This window comes from Balaenoptera physalus (genome assembly GCF_965194825.1).
Source record: "Balaenoptera physalus genome assembly, chromosome: 12".
NCBI classification, from domain to species: Eukaryota; Metazoa; Chordata; class Mammalia; order Artiodactyla; family Balaenopteridae; genus Balaenoptera; species Balaenoptera physalus.
The window spans coordinates 5,976,196-5,997,990 of NC_138897.1; the positions used below are offsets into that span (position 1 = coordinate 5,976,196).

The window sequence follows — 21,795 nt, forward strand, 5'->3', positions numbered from 1 at the left end:
GTGGCTGATCTTAGTCTCCAGCTGCTCCAGATGTCACACTGATACCACCTGGCCAAGGCCCCCCTGTAGAACACACTGTTAGCATAGATTTCTCCATGAGGATGCTCAAAGTTGTAGGCATTCCACATTCCTTAGGGAAGTCCTGGGTGGTAACTTCTTTCTCGCTCAGCTCCTCTAGGCACCACTCACTGCCATGTTTCATGCAATCTGTTCATTTTTTTAAACTGAAGTATAGTTAATTTACAGTGTTGTGTTAGTTTCTGATGTACAGCAAAGTGATACAGATCAGTGATTCAGATATACAAATTATTCTTTTTTCAGATTCTTTTCCATTATAGGTTATTATAAATTTTTGAATATAGTTCCCTGTGCTATATAGTAGGACCTTGTTGTTTATCTATTTTATATATAATAGTGTGTATCTGTTAATCACAAACTCCTAATGTATCCCTCCCCCACCTTTCCCCTTTGGTGAGTCTGTTTCTCTTTTGTAAATAAGTTCACTCATGTCCTTTTTTAGATTCCACAAATAAGTGATCTCATATGATATTTGTCTTTTTCTATCTGACTTACTTCACTTAGTATGATGATCTCTAGGTCCATCCATGTTGCTGCAAATGGGATTATTTCATTCTTTTTTATGGCTGAGTAGTATTCCATTGTATATACATACCACATCTTCTTCATCCATTTATCTGTCGATGGACACTTATGCAACCTGTTCATTTTTGCCACTGCTTCATCCTTGAATAGCCAGTAGAAGAATAGAATCTCTCTGCTCTTCACACTGACCCTCATTCTTACTTTTTCTCTCATTTTCATTTAGTTTGAATTTATTTTAGAAAAGAACAAAGATGTTGTATTTAAAAATCAAATTATAATAAAGCAAAGGGGGATGCACTATATTTGTCATATTTTATTTGTCTACATGGCAAACAAAGATAAGGGTTCCACTGGAAATATTATAGGATAGAAAATAATATACTTTCCTTCTTCAGTAACTCTCTAGATGTCAATACAAGAAGGCCAAACATTTCAGTTTTTATGAGTGTAGTTTGAAAGCATATATCTGTATATCATTTGGTTCATTATCTCATATCCTTAAATATAACTCTGTTGGTTTTAGGATTTCTTTCTGATACCTGCTTGTTATCCCAAGTCTTTCATTACGGTTCTGCACCTTCAGCTTATAAAGCACTCAGAATCTTCATCAATTCAAAGATTCTCTGATCTTCATCAATAGATGTCCCCCCCCCAAAAAAAATAACTAGTTTCCTTCAACTAATTACATTAAACAACAATAAAAAAATTTTTTTGAATACAAATTGAAGCGGTTGTATGACATTCTGTGAGTTCTCCGGTCGCCAGCCCCTCCTAACAGGACATATTCAGAGCAAAGTATTCCCCATTTTAGACACAACCCTGCGCCTTTAGCTCTTTGAATAGCTGATAGTCAAGGATTAAGGGAAAGCAAATGCCCTTTTGGACCTTTTATTTTTTCTCTTTTTAAGCAGTAGTGAGGAGGAGTGGACCTACACAGTGGTTGCAGTGGTGAGAGATGAGCCTTCATACCTTTTTTTTCTTTTTTTAAAAATTTAACCTTTATTCCGGCTTTGCCTGACATTTTCGCTGAAGAGTAATCAGAGATCGCATTTAACGTTTCGTCACGGAAGTTCTTTCATCTGAATTTGCCATTTTATTTTCTTTGAGGCATTTAATTTTGCTCAGTTGGTGAGTTATTTAAGCTCAAATTCCTGTATTCCAGTCTTCTCATTTAATATACCCAGGTTAATAGGAACAACCATTTAATATGTACCACTTTTCAGTAGTAATTCTAAACTCTGACACTTAATCCCATTTCTTGAAATTTAAAAGGAAAGGGAACAATGGTCTCACTTAAAGTAACTAGAAATCATCCTCCTCAAAGTCTCTCTTCTTTTTTTCACAATTATTGTTTTGATTTGGTCAGAAGTCCCAAAGGCTGGCAAAGGAGTTTACTTTTCTCTTCAAAATTACTCTTGTCATTTTCTTCTGAACATCTGCGAGGTAAATCAGGCATAATAGATTTCAAATTTTATAACACATTTCAAATTGACTGCTTTCATCACAGCCAAACCAAAATAAGAAGAGCGTCATGAAAACAACAAATATTAATAGTCTTCTGATTTTCACTCCCTTTAACAGTATTAGTCATGTAATACTCTAAGGATTATGAAGAATAAATTATAAAAGAGATTATGTGATTAGTTATTAATTCTTTCCCTGCAGGATTGAGAACCAAAGGATACTATAATATTTCCTCATTATAGAAATATGCACTTCCCTAGTAATATAATCGATTCTCATTGAGGCATGCTAGTGAAGGATAGGCATAAAGCTGAAAAATGAATCTGACAGTTGTCTTCAAATCTCCTTTTAGCCAAATGTTTCAAATCTCTCCCAGTCCATGCCTTTTATTAGAGTTTATAACATCAATCGGAATTAATAGTGTGATTTTTTGCGGGTCAATTTACACTTTCTGTTCAGCTTTCTAAACTTGAATTATGGACTGCAGTCTTGTTCTGAGTTCATCACTCCATTGCACCCCATAGTTTTCTTGCAGTTAGATTATACAGCTACCAAGTGGTAAATGAGCTGTTGCCACTAAAATGATATAAAGATAAAGATTTGTTTGAGCTTTCTAGCACTAAAATATATTTTACACTCATTTATCTATTAAAATTACACTTTTATTGAGTGAGCATTAATACACACATACGCATGTGTAGTATTACAAGTTGCTAGTCCATTTACTAAGCTTGTCTGTTGGGACCTCTTATTATTTTTCCTGGGCTGTATCTCTTATTCGCCCTTTATGCCTGTAGACAGAGGTTTGTGGCTTCTTCTTTCATTTGCTTGTTTCAATTTTGAATCCCCTGAGGGAGAGAGGTGTGGGGATCCCTACTCTGAACTATTTCAGAACTATTTCAGAAACTCTGAACTATTTCCCAAAGTCGCCCTTGGAGTTGCTGGCCCTGGGATCCATTTTGGCCTTTTATAAATGAAAAAGTATGTCACAGGTCTGCAGCCGCGGAGAGAGAGGCCCCGACATACACTTTCTCCTCCCTGGTCCTGAAGTCAGCCCCCCCTTTCCCCTCCTATAGACAGCATCTGCAGAATCCAATCCATCCTCCTCGCCACTGCTTTGCACTTAGTTCACATAGATACTTATATCAGAATACAATATATTCAGAAAATGTATTTCATGTCTCTTAGTAAAAACGATTTCCAAAGTAATGCAGTCACAGTAGCAAATTTAAAAATACAGAAGCACATAGGATTAAGTAATACTAATAATATAATTTCCTGCCTGACACCTTCCTAATGCCTGTCATCACCTTTTTCAGAACAATTTTTATTTTTCTCCCCCTTCCCCTTATGATTTCCCAAAGTCTAAACAATATGATTTACTGTCTATTCATAAATTTATCAACTTTATTCAATGTCTATTGATTTCCTGCTGAAAAGATGGGGATTTAGCTCAATAACAATAGCCCCCTCTATTTTTCCTCTGACAATCAATGTTTAAAAGAAATATATTATTTTAATTATATCATTTGTTGCTTTTATCCCTAGAAATGATGTATTCTTTTTCCATAATTTTAGTGAGTATCACAACATCTTTTACGAAAAATGAGATCATAAGTGTCACAGTTTGGGAGTTTCACTTGTGTTTTTTTTTTTTTTCCCATTATCAAACTGATGGCATCATATTATGAAAAGGTTGTTTCAAACCACACATTTCAGCAAGAAGTTTGTTGATTTTTTTATAAATTTTGAAAAGAAATGTAAAGTATTAGATATCTGTATGATAGCTTAATTTAAATCTCTTTCTTCTATTAAAAAATCACTTTCTCTGGGGGACATGTTAATAAGCGGTGAGATTCAGAAACACTGACAGAACAGTACAGACAAAAGAGAAACACAAGGCTAAGAGAACAAGGAAGTGGAGAACAAGCTTAATAACAAAAAACAAAACAAAACAAAACCCAGTAGTTGACTTTTTTACATGAAAGATCAGCACAATTGTACAATCATGAGAAAGTTGACCTCCTAAGTTTAAAGCTTCACTTGAGCTTTCTTGCTGTATAAAGTGAGTCAGGAGATGAGGACAATTTATTTCTTTAATGAAATAAACAGCAGTACTAATGAACGTTAACCTATCTGATTAATACGTGCTTTACATATACTATGGTACTCATATAATTTCACGTTATGTACATATCTATAAATCTCAGTAATTGGTACACTATTAACTGTTGAGTACTTTTTCATTCTTGTTTTTACAAAACCTACACCACACCTGTGTACAAGGTTAGTGACCTTAGCATCAATACCGCTCTGTGAAGATGTGCGGACTCAGATGAAGGTGTGCACCTGGAGGGCATACGTAAGGGTCGACCTTCCATTTCTGGAAGCTTTGTCAAATTTTCAGTCTGCCCCTTCTACTCAATTCTATTTCAGGTAAGAGTTATATTTTTCAGAAATACAAAGGCTCACAAACAGAAGCGCAATATTAAAACAATTTCCAATCTTCTGATTGTACATCGGTGCCTCCTGGACCAGGCTACCGAAATTTGAAACCTCCATAAACCTCCCTGCCAAAAAAAAAAGACAACAAGCAAACAAAAAACCAAAATCTCTTCAATAGTATTTTTCTTGGTGGGTTAATAAAAAAATTATCTTAACCTCTGAATTTTTTCTTTACTTATTTAAATAATTTTGCCCATTAGTCATTTCTGAAAGTGCACATGAAGACATATGATAGAATTACCTAAAATTGCTATTTAACGAGCAGCAGGTTCGATTTATCAATGTGCAGATAGAAGTAGAATTCCCAACAAGCAAAGGTGCGTGTTAGATGTGTTGAAAAATCACAAAACAAAAAAAGTCACGGTACCTGTTTGCGAAGAATTTACAGTTTGTTGGTCGGCAAGACATGTAGATAATTAATCCTAGTGCAGGACTCACACATAAGCACCATCAGAGAAATGTGAACAAGACAATAAGAATATCACCATACATCATTTTAGGGAATTATTTAATGCATGGAAATAAATCATGAAATATATTAGGATTAGTCCAACATTTAAAAACTATTCTGTGCAGAACATCTTAACATTATGCATTAAACCAAAACTTAATCTAATTCTCAATATATACTGAAAGCTTCCTAAAGACACATAGAGGATTTGGAAAAAAAAAAAAACAAACACTATTTTTTAAAATAGTTTTTTGTTAAAAAAAACTATTTTTTTCAAAAAAAATCTATTTTTTTTAAAAAAACCTCTCTGTTAAGTAACACAATTTATGTTATGCTATTTTGCATGATATGAACTTTTTGTTTCAGTATTTTTGAAAGCTAGTAAAAATATGTCCAGTTGCTTAGGGTTCAGAATCTAGGAAATTTAATATGAACATCCCTTCACTAATGGAAGTGCTTATGTTTCTTTTCTCAAAGCTTGTTTTCCCCATGACCCCACCCGACAATGTCAGCTCCCAAACTTAACTATCTCTCCATCCTCTGATCTCTCAGCACTGAAGAGAAATCGGCGCTTTTCCTGACATTTTGCATTTTGACTCATTAAGTGTCTGTGCTTATGGTTTCCTCCAGAGAAATGATACAGTATAATATGTGCCTGAGAAATAATAGAAATTTTAAAAATGTTTGTGCTTATTGAAAACGATGAGGATGCTTAAGGGAAATCTATATACTTTCTTGCAGATTATTAGGAGGAATCAGAACAAGGATTTATCAAACGTCAATCTAGCCAACCTGCCAAGGGATGCATTTGTCCCACATTTTGCTTATTTTAAAGTGAATTTTTAACTTGCAGACTTTCTGGTAGTGAGTCAACAGAGCCCCCATCTCATATAAAGAAGATTTTGATATTACAACTGGGAGAACATTTGCTTTTGTATCTGTTCACCAGGTCTTAGCAGATCCTAGTATTAACCCCAGTCTCCCCTTGACCTTTGCTGCCAGGAACCATAATATCTTTGACTCAGGAGACAGAAGGCTCCTACACATTTCACAGAAACCCATCAGAAAACTCTCAGCCCTAGGTGGATGTTTGTCTAGTGCTTTGCAGATGAGCTGAAACCCCTTTTGTGATATTTATGGAGTAACTCCTGGTAGTACCATCATAATCAGGAGTATAAACAAACAGTCCCTGGCTGTGAATTAAAAACACATTTAGAAATCTGTCTCTCCTCTTACTCGGTTATCTTTAAGTTGTCTTGCCAGAGTTGAGCTTTTAGGAAAGCAAAAAATATTTTGTATAAGATCTTAACACAAACACGTTTTCTTTTCTTTTTGAAATAATGTGTATAGAATACAGCACATCAGACTTGAAAAAACAGCCTCAGCGAACAATAAGGAAATGTAACGGCTGTAAATCACACCATTGGATACTGACTTCCAAGTTTATTATATGATCCCAGGCCATCTCTGGATGTGAGTCTAACTTCTTCTACTTAACCGTATTCTGCTCATAAGTGTCTTAACAGTACACCTTCAGAATATTTTTCAGGTGCTGATTAATGCCCTATAAGAATAGAGGAATAGATATCTGCTACTCTGACCGTCGTCTGCAGGAGAGTTGGCCTCAGCTGCGAGCTTGTTAGATATGTAGAATTTCAGGTCCCACCCAAGGCTTTGTGGTTTCGAATTTACATTTTTCACAGTATTTCCGGGTGATTCACGTGTTCATCACAGTTTGGGAATCATGGGCACGTATGACCCCCTTCCTTAATTTTCTTTCCCTCTTTCCCTACATGAATCTGCTATTACTATACACCCCCATAGCCTGGGTCAGTCATGTTGAAGAAAGTAAATGAGGAAGGTGGGCAGTGGGCAGCTATGGACCACGGACGCCGTGTGTACGTGATCAGAACCAGAATTCCGTGGCTGCTGGCTCACTGCTTGTTCAAATGACGGGGCAGCACATCATTCACTTTCAGGTAGAGAAACATTTCTTAAATATATTTGTTCCTGCACTCTGATCTCTGTGCAGAAGATAACCATATTTCTCTGAAAAACTTCTGATCAGCATAAAATGGCTTTTATAGTGGATTACATCAGAAGAACAGCTCCCAAGGGATAACCAGAGGTTCTTAGCTTGGGCGAGGTGCAACTCAGTGAAACAGTAGGCTTCACGTGATTCAGTATTAAAACACAAGAGTCCTATGAATGCTTACTTAATATTTATTTAAGATGCTCTATTTCCAAAGAATAGTCTCAGGATGAACAGTTACTATCGAGCATGGAATAATTAGTTATTGCTACCAAATAGTTTCTGAAACAACCACCAAAAGGCTGTATTCAGGTCTAGGCCGTGTTGCAGTTACATTTCCTCTGTGTTGGGCTTAAATATTCCCCCCACACAGTCCAGTTCACTGCAGCTACACGATAGAAAGACCTCCTGATTCTCAGGTCACTAAGGCGATGGAAGGTGGGTTAGCCTAGGTAGGCTAGGAGATGGTGAGAAGGGGTCACTAAGGTATCTGCTGACTCTGGATCACCACATTCAGGTCTCACAGCTCCTGCAAACAGAACCTACCAGGTGGTTCTTCCCTAAACTCCCAACTTTTCACTCCTTTAATTCCAACAGATCCTGTGATTTGTTGCTTTTTGAGGATGTAAACATGTCCTCTGGTAGGCACAAATAGCCTCTATCTTAAATGACAATTTGAAAATAAAACATATTTCAGAAGCCAAAATGGTTATATGCCTAGTATTCTTAAAAAGGGCTTAAAGATAGCTCCAGAATTTTTGGACTTAATTTGAACAATTACAAATACAACGTGCTTTTCTAATTTATTCTTATAGGGGAACATTTGAGAGGGAAATACACATTGAGCCATCACCTCATAGAAAATTTCTGAAAGTACAAGGGAGCAACCAGTTTTGTTTTTTTTCTTACACATGCACGTTCTTATTCTGAAATTGGTTTCTAGGTAAAAATATATGATTTATGTCTCAAAATGTTCTGACTATAATGAGCCTTGAAAACACACATGTAGCTCATTCGAAAAGGAAAGTCACACAATTATACTATAAGAAAGAGCTTTTAAATAAATTTTTTAAAAAATCAGGAAATGCTTTAGCTACATGTTAATGATTCTTTGCTACTTTCTGAACCAATAGAATTTTTTTTTTTTTTTAGCAAGAGTTTGCAGAAGAAAGTTTCACCTAGCAATACTATGTATCTTTTATTGAGAAATAAGAGTTGACAAAAGGCGTCCTTGTTTATAAAGACTTCAGTTTTGATAGAATTACAATGACTGCCATTAGGCACTTGACCCAATTTGGTAAAGCAATAGAGACATTTCCTATCATAAAATAGAATAAATTAGATATTAGGATTATGTAAGACAATGAGACATAGCTGAAAAGAATCAAGATAAATTGTTTCTTTTCCAACCAAGAGTTTCTGTGTCTACTGGTGTACCATATTTCAAATATTAGAAGTCCATTAAGTTACTAATTTGCCTTGTATACTAATGCTAAGATATGCCTTGTTAAGAATCAAGGAGCATGAAACGTTGGCATAACAAGAAAACAGACTACTTCGTATATTTTCAATACCTTTGCCTCATAAAGTCTCATAAACCTTAATATTTACCCCCAAACAGATAACTAGACTATTTTTTTAAGTTTAAAGGGCATTCTAGAACCATAAAATGTATCCTTTTATAATGTTATAAGTTCATTTTGTAACATTGGAAAAATAGTATCACATTGTGGCCAAATGTTGCTCTGTATTTTATCGGTTTGCTAATAAAAGTAAAATAAAAACTTATATTTTTGAAGAATCTTCATTGAATGTCGAAATGAATGTCAGAAAAAATAGCTGGTATATGGTCTTTAATAGTTCAGTATGCTCTTTGAATGGCAGAGGTAATTTGTTTAGTGTGATATGACCACATAATGCAAACAGTTTTAACTGACTTGAATTCAGCTAACCTGGGATTTCTGTCAACAAATTTTTAGCTAATTTGACCAGATTATTATGATTTTTTAGTAATTTCAGTCAAAAATTACAAACCAGTTGCTTATATAGACAAACTTTTCTTGGTCTTCCTGTTGAACTGAATTAGAACTGGCTTCAAGTTTTAAAGACTTTTACTTATTTTGGTAATTCATCAGATTGAAGTGCCCACATAACACTGAGCGTTTACACTTTACAATTTAGCACGTATAACTTAAGGAGTGTGTAATATTTAGAATTATTTTCCACATCTTAAAATGTTCTAGAATAGCATTATGCCACATTGGAAATATATTTACTAATAATTTTAGAAAATTGTATTTTTACTAAAGTAAGTAAAAATAGAACTACCATATGATCCAGCAATCCCACTCCTGGGTATATGTCCAAATAAAATGAAATCAGTATCTCGAAGAGATACCTGCACCCCCATGTTCATGCAGCATTACTCACAATTGCCAAAATATGGAAACAACGTAAGTGTCCTTCAACAGATGAATGGATAAAGAAAATGTGGTATTTATACACAAGGGAATATTATTCAGCCATAAAAAGAAAGAAATACTGCCATTTGTGACAAAATGGATGAATCTGGAGGACCTTATGCTAAGTGAAATAAGCCAAAGTCAATACTATATACGTGGAATTTTAAAAACAAAACAAAACAAAAACAAAAATAAAGCTGATTTCATAGAAACAGAAAATAGAATGGTGGTTAACATGGGCTGGGGGGGATGGGGTGATGTAGGTCAAAGGGTACACATTTTCAGTATAAGATGAACAAGTTCTGAGGATCTAATTTACAGCATGGCGACTATAGCTAATAATACAGTATTGTATGCTTAAAGGCGCGGAAAGTAGATCTTAAGCGTTCTCATCACGTAAATAAGAAAGAGGAAACTGTTAACTATGTGAAGTGATGGCTGTATTAATTATCTTGATCTTGGTCATCATTCCACCATGGATATGTGTATCCAATCATCACACTGTACACTTTAAATACATACAATTATATTTGTCAATTATTCCCTAATAAAGCTAAATTTAAAGAATACTTTTTGTTTATTAATGCTTATATATTTATGTTTTAAGGTATGTATATAGCTTTCACGTCCAATATTATGAAATATATAGCATATCATATTTATCACATATTTATCTAGGATAAAATCATAAATATTATGCCTTAGTTTAAATAAGCAAGAAAAGACTATATTGCATGCTAAAGATGTTTTTCAGTGATGGGTTCTAGCCAAAGAAAACAAATTTAAGCTCTATTAGAAATAAATACTTAGGACAAATGAAAGGAAGGGATCTTGAATTACCTTAGCCTCTCCCTCTCATTTTTTTTTTTTTTTTTTTAACAATAGAATACCTTCTTCTTAGGCTCTAGGTGACCATGTGTCTACTACAGGGTTATCGTGGGTGTTAAACTGTATGTTATATTCTAGATAAAGAAAATAGTGCGCTAACACATAATAGATGCTCAGTCAACGGCTGATATTTTTATTGTCGATGGGGATGTCCCTACACTTAAGAGCACAGAGTCTACTGTTACAGTTCTAATGACAACAGTTTCTAGTAACAAGGAACTAAAATAGAAAAGGTAATTCCTGTGATAACTACAAAACATTTTCACTTTTAAATTTTAGTTATATTCTGAAAGTCTTTCTAAGCAATAATGGACTAAAATTCCATCACAAAGAGACAACCTAAATGTCTTCTTATAGACAGAACAATCGTTCAATCAGTGAATAAATAATGTTCCATTTCTATATCAATCTGCTACTTTCACAATTATTAACTTCCTTCTAAAAATAATTTCAAGCCTAAATTTAAACCTAACCTATTTTTCCCATCATATAAGAATACTTATTGCTTTCATTCCATAATTAAGTCCCCTATATAAAGTTTTACTTTTTATACAAGTTAGACATTTTCGTTGCCTCATAGAAAAGAGGTTTGGTTTTATTCCCTCCAAAGGTGATGATCATGTGTGTTTGCATTTGCATTAGTCAAATGAAATGCTTATAGCATAACATTTAAGAATTGCTTAATAGAGATGTTATTTAAAGATGTATAGATGTGTGAGAGGTATTGTTACTTAATTAGCATCCCCAAATTGGTCTAATTTTCAGTCTAAGCTCACATTTCTTTCATAGATCTGGCGTCCCTTGCTATTTACGTTTGCACACAAACCCGTATTCTGTGTGGTGGAAGGATAGAGTTGTGCTTATTTTGACAATAAGAGATTGTGAAATTGATGCAACGTTGGAATAAAAATAGGAGAGTAAGAATCAACAATTTCCACTGTGTTGAACTCATACAAATGGTAACAAAATATGGTGGCTTCGAAAACGTTTCCTGACAAAGTCCAATACATCTGACCAGCAAGTTATAAAAATGTTGAAGCAAAGTACTTCGTTTTCAGCGAATATCCTTAGGGGGAGAATAGATTGGGGGGCTATTTTGTCCTATTTTGCATGTTAAGTAGAAAACATTTGGCTCAGAAGTTCTTTTAATCACATTTTTACTACCGTACGAAATACCTTGTCTCAGGTAATAATATGCAATTCCGTTTTCACTGTGCCCCTGTCTTCCTACGCATCTATTTCGGCGGAACTGATGTGAAGTCAATTTCATCTCGCGCTCTTAGAGACGAGGCCTTGGCAGTTCTAACGAGGGAGAGGAGCCATGCCCCAGCCTATGGGAACGAAGGCCTTGAAAACCCCCTACCTGCAAAGCCCCACGTTATGGGCTGGGACCAGAACCCTGGCTGAAATCTTCAAACGAAAGAGGGTTAGGTGTGAAGTCTGGAGGAATAAGCTATACGTTCATTCTGTTCTTCTGAACAGCACTGGCCCACTTACAGTTTATTTCTGAACAGCCTATGAGCAAAGGCATACTACGCAAGTCAAAGGACTAAGTTTTTTTTTTTTTTTTTAAACGACGTCTTTAGAAGTCGGGTTATAAAGAGAGTGTCCATTTAAATATTGTCTTTGTTTAAGGGCGGCAGGGACTGTACAGCCCAGTGGTCCTTGCAAAGGTTTTGAAGACAATGATAAGCGACGATAACCTGACTGCAGCATAAATCATCCTGGCAGAGTCGTTAGAACAGCGAAGATCTGCAAAAGCAAGGGTGCGGCTTCATTCTCTCAGGGGCAGGGCACTGAAGGAGACCGGAAAGATCGTTTCCTGCTGCTACACTTTTGCAGAGGCCCGGACTGCTTTGGGGGGTCCAAGAAGACCATCGGCGAGCCTTACCCGTGTCCGCGGGACTCCCCGGCTCTCCCCGAGCCCGCTGGCCCGCAGCCCGCGGCAGGGAGGCCCCAGCGCCCGTAGGTGGCGCCCCACGTCCGTGCTTGCGCTTCTCGCCCGCGCTGGGGGCGCAGCTCGGAAACCCGGCGCGTGTACCCGGGTGGTGAGAGCTCAGAGCAGGCATTTCAATAACTAAGCGCTCGAGTGCCAGCGCGCCCCACCAGCCCCCAGGTTCAGGGGAGCAGAAGTAGAAACCCAGGCGGAGGCGCCCCTCTAATCCCTGCCCAAACCTGGCATTTCCCAAACCGGAGGTTCCGGAACCCCAGCTTTCACATCATTAAGATCCCAAGATTTTTCTCTTCATCCCAGTCCTCTTTTTTTTTTTTTTACGAAAACTGCTTTCCCCACTAATTATGAAAGTGATCACGCTATTCAGGATTAAGACTTGGAGGGAATTTGGAAAAGAAAGGAAAGAGTCGAGAAGAAGAGGCGCGACCGGCGCTCTCGAGGTTGCCTAATTTCTGAAAGAGAGGCGTCTGGGAGGATTTCGCGCTGGGTGTTCGGGTGAGAGCGGGACCGGGGCGGTGCGGGGCGCGCGCCCAGCCCGGGAGGGGGCAGCGCGCGGGGTCCTCGGGGCGTCCGCGGCGCTCGGCGGTGCGGTCCGGAGAGCGGAGGAGAGGCCGGCACTGAGCGGGGGCCGGCGGAGGGAGGCAGCAGCAGCACCGGGCGCGCCGGCCGCGAGGGCCCCTCCGAGGCTGCGGGCCCGGGTGCGGTGCGGACGCGGGGCGGGACGCGCGGGGCGGAGCGGGGCGCGGGCCGGCGCGGGAAAGCGGCGGGGCGGGGCGGCGCGGTTATTGGCCGAGCGCCGGGAGAAGGGGTCGCGCTCGGTGTCTCCTCCCGCCAGCTCCCGCTCGTCTTCTCCGAGCAGAACAAGTTCGCGGACCGCGGTGCTCGCCCATCATGGATGTTCCAGGTAACCCAGCCCGGCCCTGCCCTCCGCGATCGGCGCGTTAACTGCATTCGTGCGTCTGTCTCAATGAGGACCATCGCGGGTCTGCGGCTGGGCGGAGAGAGAGCGGGAGAGAACATCGAAATCATTTTGTTCAGGGGCTGAGGAGGGAGGCTACCCGTCGGGAAACAACTTGTCTCTTCTTATGAGGACTATTTAGGCAGTTGGCTGAGTTGTTCGGAGACTGCGGGCGGTGAGGGGAGACGTTTCTTTGCTTTTTGCTTCTCGCCTGGGTATTGGAGAGATATGTCTAGTTTAGCGGGGGAAGAAGGGGCCCGGTTACAAGTGCAGACGGGCGCGTAAGTTGGCAGAAAGCTGCAGAGGCTGCCTCCTGGCCGGGAGGAGAAGAGCCCGGAGTCCGGAAACAAAAGCTGCACGATAAGCCAAGCTCGGGGTTCCCACCGCCGGAATCCTCTGGTCCTGCGCCAGAGAGAGGGATCCGAGGGGCTTCTCCAAAGGGGCTCGCTGCTGGCAGGGGGGGCGCTGGAAGTGGATGTTCGGTTTTAGGATTTCTCTCTCTTCTTTTCTGGTTTTTGTGTTTCCTCTTAATCTTATTCGCCCGAAGGAGCTTCCTGGGGATTTGTTCTTGGGGTGGAAAACGGATAAGATCTTCACTAAATGGATTGCTTAAAAAAAAAAAAAAAAAAAAAGTCTCTAGGTCGGAGAAATAGAGGATGAAAGGGAAAGCAGAGAAAGGAAAAAGGTTTCTTGGTGTGGCTTTAGAGAAAATGCCTCTGAAATTAAAGCCATTAAGGCTTAGTGGATCTTTTTCTTTGCCTATGTCTTGAGCCCTCCTTTGCCTTGGGCTGAATGGGCCGGGGTGGCGTTGACCGCGTCCCCGCGGGTGACCGGCCATGTCCCTATTGCCGAGGCCCTGCGGAATTGCGGGCCCCTTACCTGACCGCGCCCCCGGCGCGCGCCGCCCGGGAGCCCTCGGGGATGCCCTGGGCCGTGAGCCCCGGCGTTTCTCGGGACCTGTGTGCCAGTCGGGCTCTCCGGGGGGCAGTGCGAGGCACCGAGGGGGTGGCCTCCAGGGAGGGGGCCCGAGCGCCGCAGGGACCTGCTCCCCGCGCCTCCTCCCCACGCAGCTTCACCTCCCTGTCTCAGGGTTTGGGTTCTTTGCCCTGACAGGTCCGCTGGCGCCTTTCTTCTGAGGACGACCCCGGCCTTGACCATCAGCGCAGGGGACCGAGGCCAGAGGAGGCTACTCCCGGCCCCGCGCGTTCCCGCGCGCCCTCCCGCCCTCGCCGCGCCCCCGCGCGCCGCCCCCCGCAGCCCGGATGCCGGCGCCCGGCCGGGGCCCCCGCGGGCCGCCGCTGACCATGCCCGGGCGCCGGGGGGCGCTGCGCGAGCCGGCCGCCTGCGGCTCCGGCCTGGGGGCGGCGCTGGCCCTGCTGCTGCTGCTGCTGCCCGCCGGCTGCCCGGTGCGGGCTCAGAATGACACGGAGCCCATCGTGCTGGAGGGCAAGTGCCTGGTGGTGTGCGACTCCAGCCCGTCGGCGGACGGCGCCGTCACCTCCTCCCTGGGCATCTCCGTGCGCTCCGGCAGCGCCAAGGTGGCCTTCTCCGCCACGCGGAGCACCAACCACGAGCCGTCCGAGATGAGCAACCGCACCATGACCATCTACTTCGACCAGGTCAGCCGGCCGGCCTGCCCCTCGCCTCCCGCCCGGGTGGGGAGGGCGGGGGGCCTGGGGGGTCGCCGGCCTCCGGGGCGTGGAGTTCCAGGCTCTCCCCTCCTCTCTGCCCTTTCTCCCTTCTCCAGTAAGCTCTCCTGTTCACATTGTAGCTCTTTTAGAACTAATCAGCTCAGTTGGCACTGGGGGCACTGAGAGTCCTGTAAAGCTAAGCGTCCCGTAGAGCCGAGAGAGCTGAAGTAGATTTCCCGAAAGGACAGTGCACGTTTTGCTTTTCGCTGGGATGGGGGCCGTCCTTTGTGGTGGATGGCCTTCTGTCACCCCACTGGCCACTTAGAGACCGAGCGCATTTAAACTCTCCCCGCTCAGCCCGCGGCTTCTCCGAAGGTCTCAGCCAAGGCTCCGAAAACGTGTACCTACTGCTTATTTTGGAACGGACTGGGGAGAGGATGCTTGTCTTCAGAAAAATAAGTGGGGAAGAGTTGGGGGGGGGGAAATAGCAGGTATGGTTATAGATAAACAAAACCAAACCGAGTGTGCTTATATGAATGCAATGTACGGTAAGTACAATATACACAACGTAACATAAAATGCATATCGATGTCATACATGGCGTGCTTACACAAAGAAAACACAAACTGAAGAGCCATGACTTACGTTGCTCTGGCCACTCCACTTCTCCCGCTGGCTTCAAAGCAGAAGGGTCTGCGTATGATCAGGCTTTGGCAACGCCTGCTCTGGGTTGCTGCTGCCCAGGATTAGAGGTTGCCACCTTCCTCCGTGTCCTCCCTCCCCACCTTGGTTTCTGTTGTTTCTCAGAAACAAACAGGAAACATTAGAGTGGTTTCCAAACTTTACCTCACCGCTCCATTCCTTTTGCCAAAATGCTTCCCACACAGGGAGCTCGGGCTTACCGAGCTCACTTGGTGGAGTTCCTTTCTCTCTGGTAACCAACTCGCATACCTGAGTGGTGACACATCTGCACATACCAAAGCCTCTTCTTAGGCCAGTGTCTTCATTTGCTTTAATCCTTGTTAAGGATTATGTACTTGAAATTTGGGGAGGGGTGTGTATAGGGCGTGTCTCTCTTTAATCCGTTTTTTTCTTAGGAGACATAAATGTCTCTGATTTAATTATGTCCAACTAAAGCAGACAGTGAATTCGTTTCCACAGCATTTTTACATCTGCCCTTTCATTAGGGTGTCAGAAAAACTCTGTGACGTAGGCAGGCTAAGTAGTAGTAGGATTCTAATTTTATAGATGAGCAAACTATGACAGGGCAGATGACATGATGTTTCTCTGGTTCCCCAGTGAGGGAGCCACTGAAACTTGCTTTTCTGGGGCCAGTGGGTGTTCTTCTGTCTACAGCAGGGCCCTGAATTTACCAGTTTCCTGAATTAGAAATGGAGGTGCGAGAGTTGTGGTCGTTGAGTTGGGAGAAGCAGCGCTGAGGGCTTGGAGGGAGGAGGCTTTGTTCTTTTCTCAAGCCTCGTCAGGCAGACAGGAGCACAGCCTCGGAGGGCGGAGGAGTCACATCCCGAAGCACATCGCCTTTAACGATAGAGCCCGAGTGTCTCCGAGCCCTGCAGTCGAGGGGCTGAATGAAGTACTGCTTGGAGCTCCTTGAAGAAGCTGGTGGGGCGCAGTCCCCAGCCATCCCGGCCGTTGTCAGTGGCACCCTGCCCGTTGCTCTGGGAGCTGTGTGTGATCCATCTGTAATGAGTGTGTACAAAATAACAGCAAAGGGTACGCGGCTGAAATGTATTTTCTGAACAGATGACAGGGTCTCTAATCTAGGATTTTGTTGTTGCTGGCTGTTCGTTTTAAAAGCTGGGAACACCAGGCGGGCCATTTGATTATTGTAATTGAGTTGTGCATGTGTGTGTGAGAAGGAATGGGGACAGGTCCAGACAGAGGGGCCATATTCCACCTTGAACATCTGAAAGGGAATCTGTTCATAATGGGAGGGACCCTCCACTCTCCAAGTTCTGCTTATGACATCCTGACAAGTCTCATCCGTCTTTTATTTGAGAAATAGCACCTGGAGGGTCACGTGATTTTGTATCTCGGGGCTCATTTTGTCATTATTCTCGCACCTTGAGGAGCTCCCACCGTTTGAGCTAAGGGTGTCCAAGCTGCCTTTCCACTCTCCCTTTAGTTGTCCGAGCTTATTTGCATGACATCATAGCTCAGCTTAGGGAGCAGACACCTCACGTGGAGTAAAGTGAGGGGAAATGGGCGCAGCCAGTGTTTATGGACTGTGGTCTTTCACCCAGCAGCCTTTATTGAGCACCTACTGTGTGCTGCCGGCGGGGAGGGGCATGCCTGGGGCTGGGAAACAGAGAGGAAACCTCACACGGTCGGTCTGTTCTCTCCTAAAGCACACAGAGCTCGTCCCAAGCTTTATCGGACAGAAGTTATCTCACTGACTTGGCCTCTTACGCCACAGCCCTTTCTCTGCCCATTCAGGACGGAGCTCTGTTTTGGTCCTCGCTTCACGTTCAAGTCCCCAGAATCCTACGGACCTCTGAACAGACTCAGTTACAGTGTGTCTACCGAGCTGATCGGCTTCCCTTGCTTTCTCTCAGCCCTGCCCACAGTAGCCACAATTTGCACCCATGTTTTCAACGCATAAATAAAATATACTCTAAAGCCATCCTTTTGAATTGCGATCCATTAGCATCCTTCGGAAATCAATTCCTCGGCAGCACGTTGCGCTCCGGGGCTGCTTCCTTCCTGGGGCGGCCTGGGCGCCCTGAGCAGATGCTGCGGTGGTGCTTCAGCTCCTAAAGGGACGGGTGGGGGTGATTTTGTGAGTCTGACGGAAACACACGCGGAGGAGGGCCTTGCTCTGTGCGTGCTGTATCCCCTCTTCTTTTCCAGGTCTTAGTAAACATTGGCAACCATTTCGATCTCGCCTCCAGTATATTTGTAGCCCCGAGAAAAGGGATTTATAGCTTCAGCTTCCACGTGGTCAAAGTGTACAACAGACAAACCATCCAGGTGGGTCGCTCTGACAGCTGGACACTTTTGTCTCTGGAGGAATAGTCACACCCTCTGCGAGGCGGGGAGAACCAGGGACGGGGGGTCGCGGGGGCCTGGGCACCAGCTGAGTTCTCTGGGTCAGGACCCCGCGTGGGTCCAGGTCCATGGCCAGGGTGGGGGGAGGAGGGGGGGAGATGAGGACAAGTGGATGGAATGAGGTCCATCGTGGTCTCCTGAGCTTTACCCTCTGCCTCGCAGGTCAGTTTAATGCAGAACGGCTACCCGGTGATCTCCGCCTTCGCAGGGGACCAGGACGTCACCAGAGAAGCTGCCAGCAATGGTGTCCTGCTGCTGATGGAAAGGGAGGACAAAGTCCACCTCAAACTGGAGAGGGGCAACCTCATGGGAGGCTGGAAGTACTCCACGTTCTCGGGCTTCTTGGTTTTCCCTCTATGAACACAGAATCCCTGCCCCACCCTGCCCCGCCGATGATGGGGAAGTTGCCATCTGGACCCAGGAGTTCACCCTTCCTAACACCCCGAACTTGTCAGAACAGGACAGCTTGCTTCTAGCCTCCTCCGTCGGACTGTTGTGGTAGAAGCGTGATCGCCTTCGGGACCTCCAGTGTTTTCTTTGAATGTTGACCATGCCTCGGCAACCTGACCTCTAATTAGTTTTAGATGACAAGGTCTGAAGGAGAAATGAAATGACGGATCTGAGCAATTTGTACCTGCGATTGTAAAGTCGATATGGGATTTTATCACTGGGACCACTGACTTCTCTTCTTCTGTTTGTACCTGGTACCGCTGCCCCCGGAATGGCCCGCAGGCTGCAGGCTGGGTTCACAGCGAAAGCCCTGCCCATCACCACCGCCCGACAGTCCCTGAAACGTGTTCTCTGTGTGTCTGTTCAGCCTTAAGAAAAAGAATGGCTTCGCTTTCATGCCCTTTTCCTCCCCACCCCGGGTGGATGGAAGGACGTGGGAGGGGGAAGGGAACATTGTGTTAAGAAGTGCTTTATCCGGAGAAGCAAATTTTGCGCCATTGGACTGCCAGTTTTGTTTTGTATTGTTTGTGTATATGTGTGTGTGTGTGTGTGTGTGTGTGTGTGTGTGTTTTCCCCAAGAAACTACTTTTCTTCCCACACACAGCTCTCCGTCCACACCCCTGCTCTTATCTTTTGTGCTGGGGTGAGGAGAGAAAAATGTGTGTTGAATTCCTGGATGAGACCAAACAAGACAAAACAAAAAATGACTGTGTATTTTGTTTTGGAGGAGACCAAACCAAACAAAAGGTACCTGTAGAGCAAAGTGAAAATGACAAACGGACATTTCCGCTTATTCTTTCAAAGAGATTCTCTCAGAGGCACTTTTGGAACTAACAACCTGGATTTTTTTTTTTTTTTTTTTAATTTACATTCTGGAATACTTTAAGAGACTGATGTTCCTGGGTGGCCTGAATCATGTCAGATGGGCATGGAAGCTCTGATGACCAAGTCCCCGATCACATGGTTTCTTTGCTGAGCGCACCTGACTCTTCCAGGCAGCATGTTCTTGTTCATTTGGATCCATTCTGGGTGAGCACACCGTGGTCAGGTGCCTCAGAGTCGACGGGACCAACCAGTTCTTCCCCATCGGGATCCTCTTCTGACCCACCAAGGCCAGAGGGTGTTGACACTCCCCTGGGAGCACCTGGCGGGCAGCCACCTGGAAATCGCAGTGGTTGAAGGTGTCGGCAGAGGTGCCCTAGAAGCACTTTCCCAAATCCTTGTTGTTTGGCACCTTGTACAACAATATTATTAAAACACAGCTGAGAGTTGATGGGTGCAGGATTCGTACGCCAAGGAAATGGCACTGATCCCAAAGCAATCAAAGAAGAGACCTCAAACCGGATGTTAATTTGTCCTTTGTGTAACAATGTAACCAAAATATTGATGAGAAAAAGTCATAATTTAAGATGCAGAATAAATGGGTTTGATGTCTGGCTTGCTCTCTCCCTCCACCTCGCCTCCCAACTCTCAAAATGTGTGTAAGGAAAGGCCAAGGATCAAGGGCGTGGGGAAATTAAACCCATACTGTTTACTCTTTAGAAAATACACAGAAAAACACACACCGACATAGGCAGATCTAGCTTTGGGTCCAGATGGATATTGCACTCTTAAATATCTATTTTTCACACAGAAAGATTTGGGGGGAGGCATTATGTGAAAAAGACAGCATTAAAAAGGTTTGATGGAGAGGCAATCTGCTGTTATCACATTTAATCTTTGATGTAGTACAAGATCCAATCCAATATTTCAATCAGAGAACACAGATATACAAGAAACTGACCTTTGATGATCGCATCAGTTGTTTCTGAGATGTATGTGAGGATGGGTTTCATTTTCAAATAAGAAATGCAGTGAGGATTCTACACATGAAAAAATATAGTTGGGCTAAGGGTGTAAGTTTTACTGGCCTTAGGTGAAGAGCACTAACAGGATGCAGAATTTAATTTGAATCAAAATGCTGTTACATTTTGTAAGGGAAACAAAGTATCAAAAAACATCAACCGAAAAGCATTTGGGATATTTTGGCTCTGTGAGTAGAAGACATACTCCTGACAAGAGCATTATTTATTAATGCTGGTAACATACACAGCAGGATCATAGCTAAGATTTTTCTCTGTTTTATTGCCCGTAGCTATTTAGTCCTCTTTCCCTCATTTCCTCAACCTTATGTTCAGTTTAAAACAAAGAGCAAACAGTCCTCAGTGAGAGACAGTATAGCACGTCTGAGACTGAAAGACATATGAGAAGTTGTTATTTTTATTGCTTACTAATTTGTAGTAGACATTTCTTCGTAGTTATAAATTTATTACATATAGGTTGTCATTTGGGTATACTGTCTAATAAATAAGTTATTAAATTGAGCTATCTAAAAATAAAAGTATGTTTCAGGAGTTGATTTTATGTTAGGAAGGAAAACTTTATCACTTCTTTTTTTTTTTTTAAACGGATGCCAGAAACTACATTAGGAAGAAGCCAGGACATGAGTGTTTTTAAAGTTGTTGATCATCTCCTGCTGCCCCTGCCAAGGTTCTATTTGGCTAAGGAACTTTGAGGGAGATGAAACTCTTGTGTATGGTCTATAAAAATATATAGGTCAGATCAAAATTTGAAATATATCTTTAATTGGGAAAAAAGGGACATCTATATTTGAAGCCCAATTTGAGCAGCCCCATCTCTGAGCCTCAGTTTCCCCATCTGTAGAGTGAGGACAACAGCCCCACACCTTGTGCCCAGCCCCCAAGGCTAATATGAGAATCACACAGAAATGTCAGAGCTACAAGGAACCATGGTGGAAAAAGGTAGGGGGAGTGGTAGGGAGAGTGTTTCTTGTCAATCAGATTTTTCAACAGGCAATTTATGAAAAAATATTTAAAATGAACTCCCAACAGGACATTTTAATGTGAAAAGTAAATGTCCATATTCTCAAGTAGCCTTTTAAAATGACAGCACTGTATTGAAGTCTCATTTGATTTTTAGAAACATATCAAAATCTACACACTTTCATATTAATTTAATTCTCAGTTATGTTATTTGACTATCGTTTGTGGCTCAAGCCAACCTTTCTGTTCAAATATGTAACGAACATTTTATAAAAATGTACACTTAACATTTTAACACAAGTAAAAGATGAGGTTCCGATATTACAACGTTATAATAGTGAGTTGCTCTAGTTGATAAATGTTAATGCTACTAAACTGTAAATGCTTTTAAAACAATACTATTTTTTAACTTAAAATATATTCTAATTTGAAACACAATCCTGATGATTCAACTCTAGGTCCTGAGAAACTGTTTAACACCTGTAATTCCTGAGCTTTTATTTGCA

General features: G+C 42.5%; 1 protein-coding gene across 2 annotated transcripts; it reads left to right on the top strand.

Annotated features, from left to right (window-relative positions):
* Nucleotides 1–1,270: 1,270 nt before the first annotated feature.
* On the top strand, nt 1,271–19,901 carry CBLN2 (cerebellin 2 precursor). Of its 2 annotated transcripts, XM_082415947.1 has the most exons (5): nt 1,271–12,854; nt 13,195–13,263; nt 14,431–14,936; nt 17,820–17,939; nt 18,180–19,901. In XM_082415947.1, exons 3-5 carry the CDS (start codon nt 14,580–14,582, stop codon nt 18,375–18,377), a joined length of 675 nt encoding a protein of 224 aa, XP_082272073.1. In that variant the 5' UTR covers nt 1,271–12,854; nt 13,195–13,263; nt 14,431–14,579; the 3' UTR covers nt 18,378–19,901. The 2 variants fall into 2 exon arrangements, with proteins under 2 accessions (XP_082272073.1, XP_082272072.1); XM_082415946.1 differs by lacking the exons at nt 1,271–12,854; nt 18,180–19,901 and having other exon boundaries at nt 13,182–13,263; nt 17,406–17,911.
* The last annotated feature ends 1,894 nt before the right edge of the window (nt 19,902–21,795 follow it).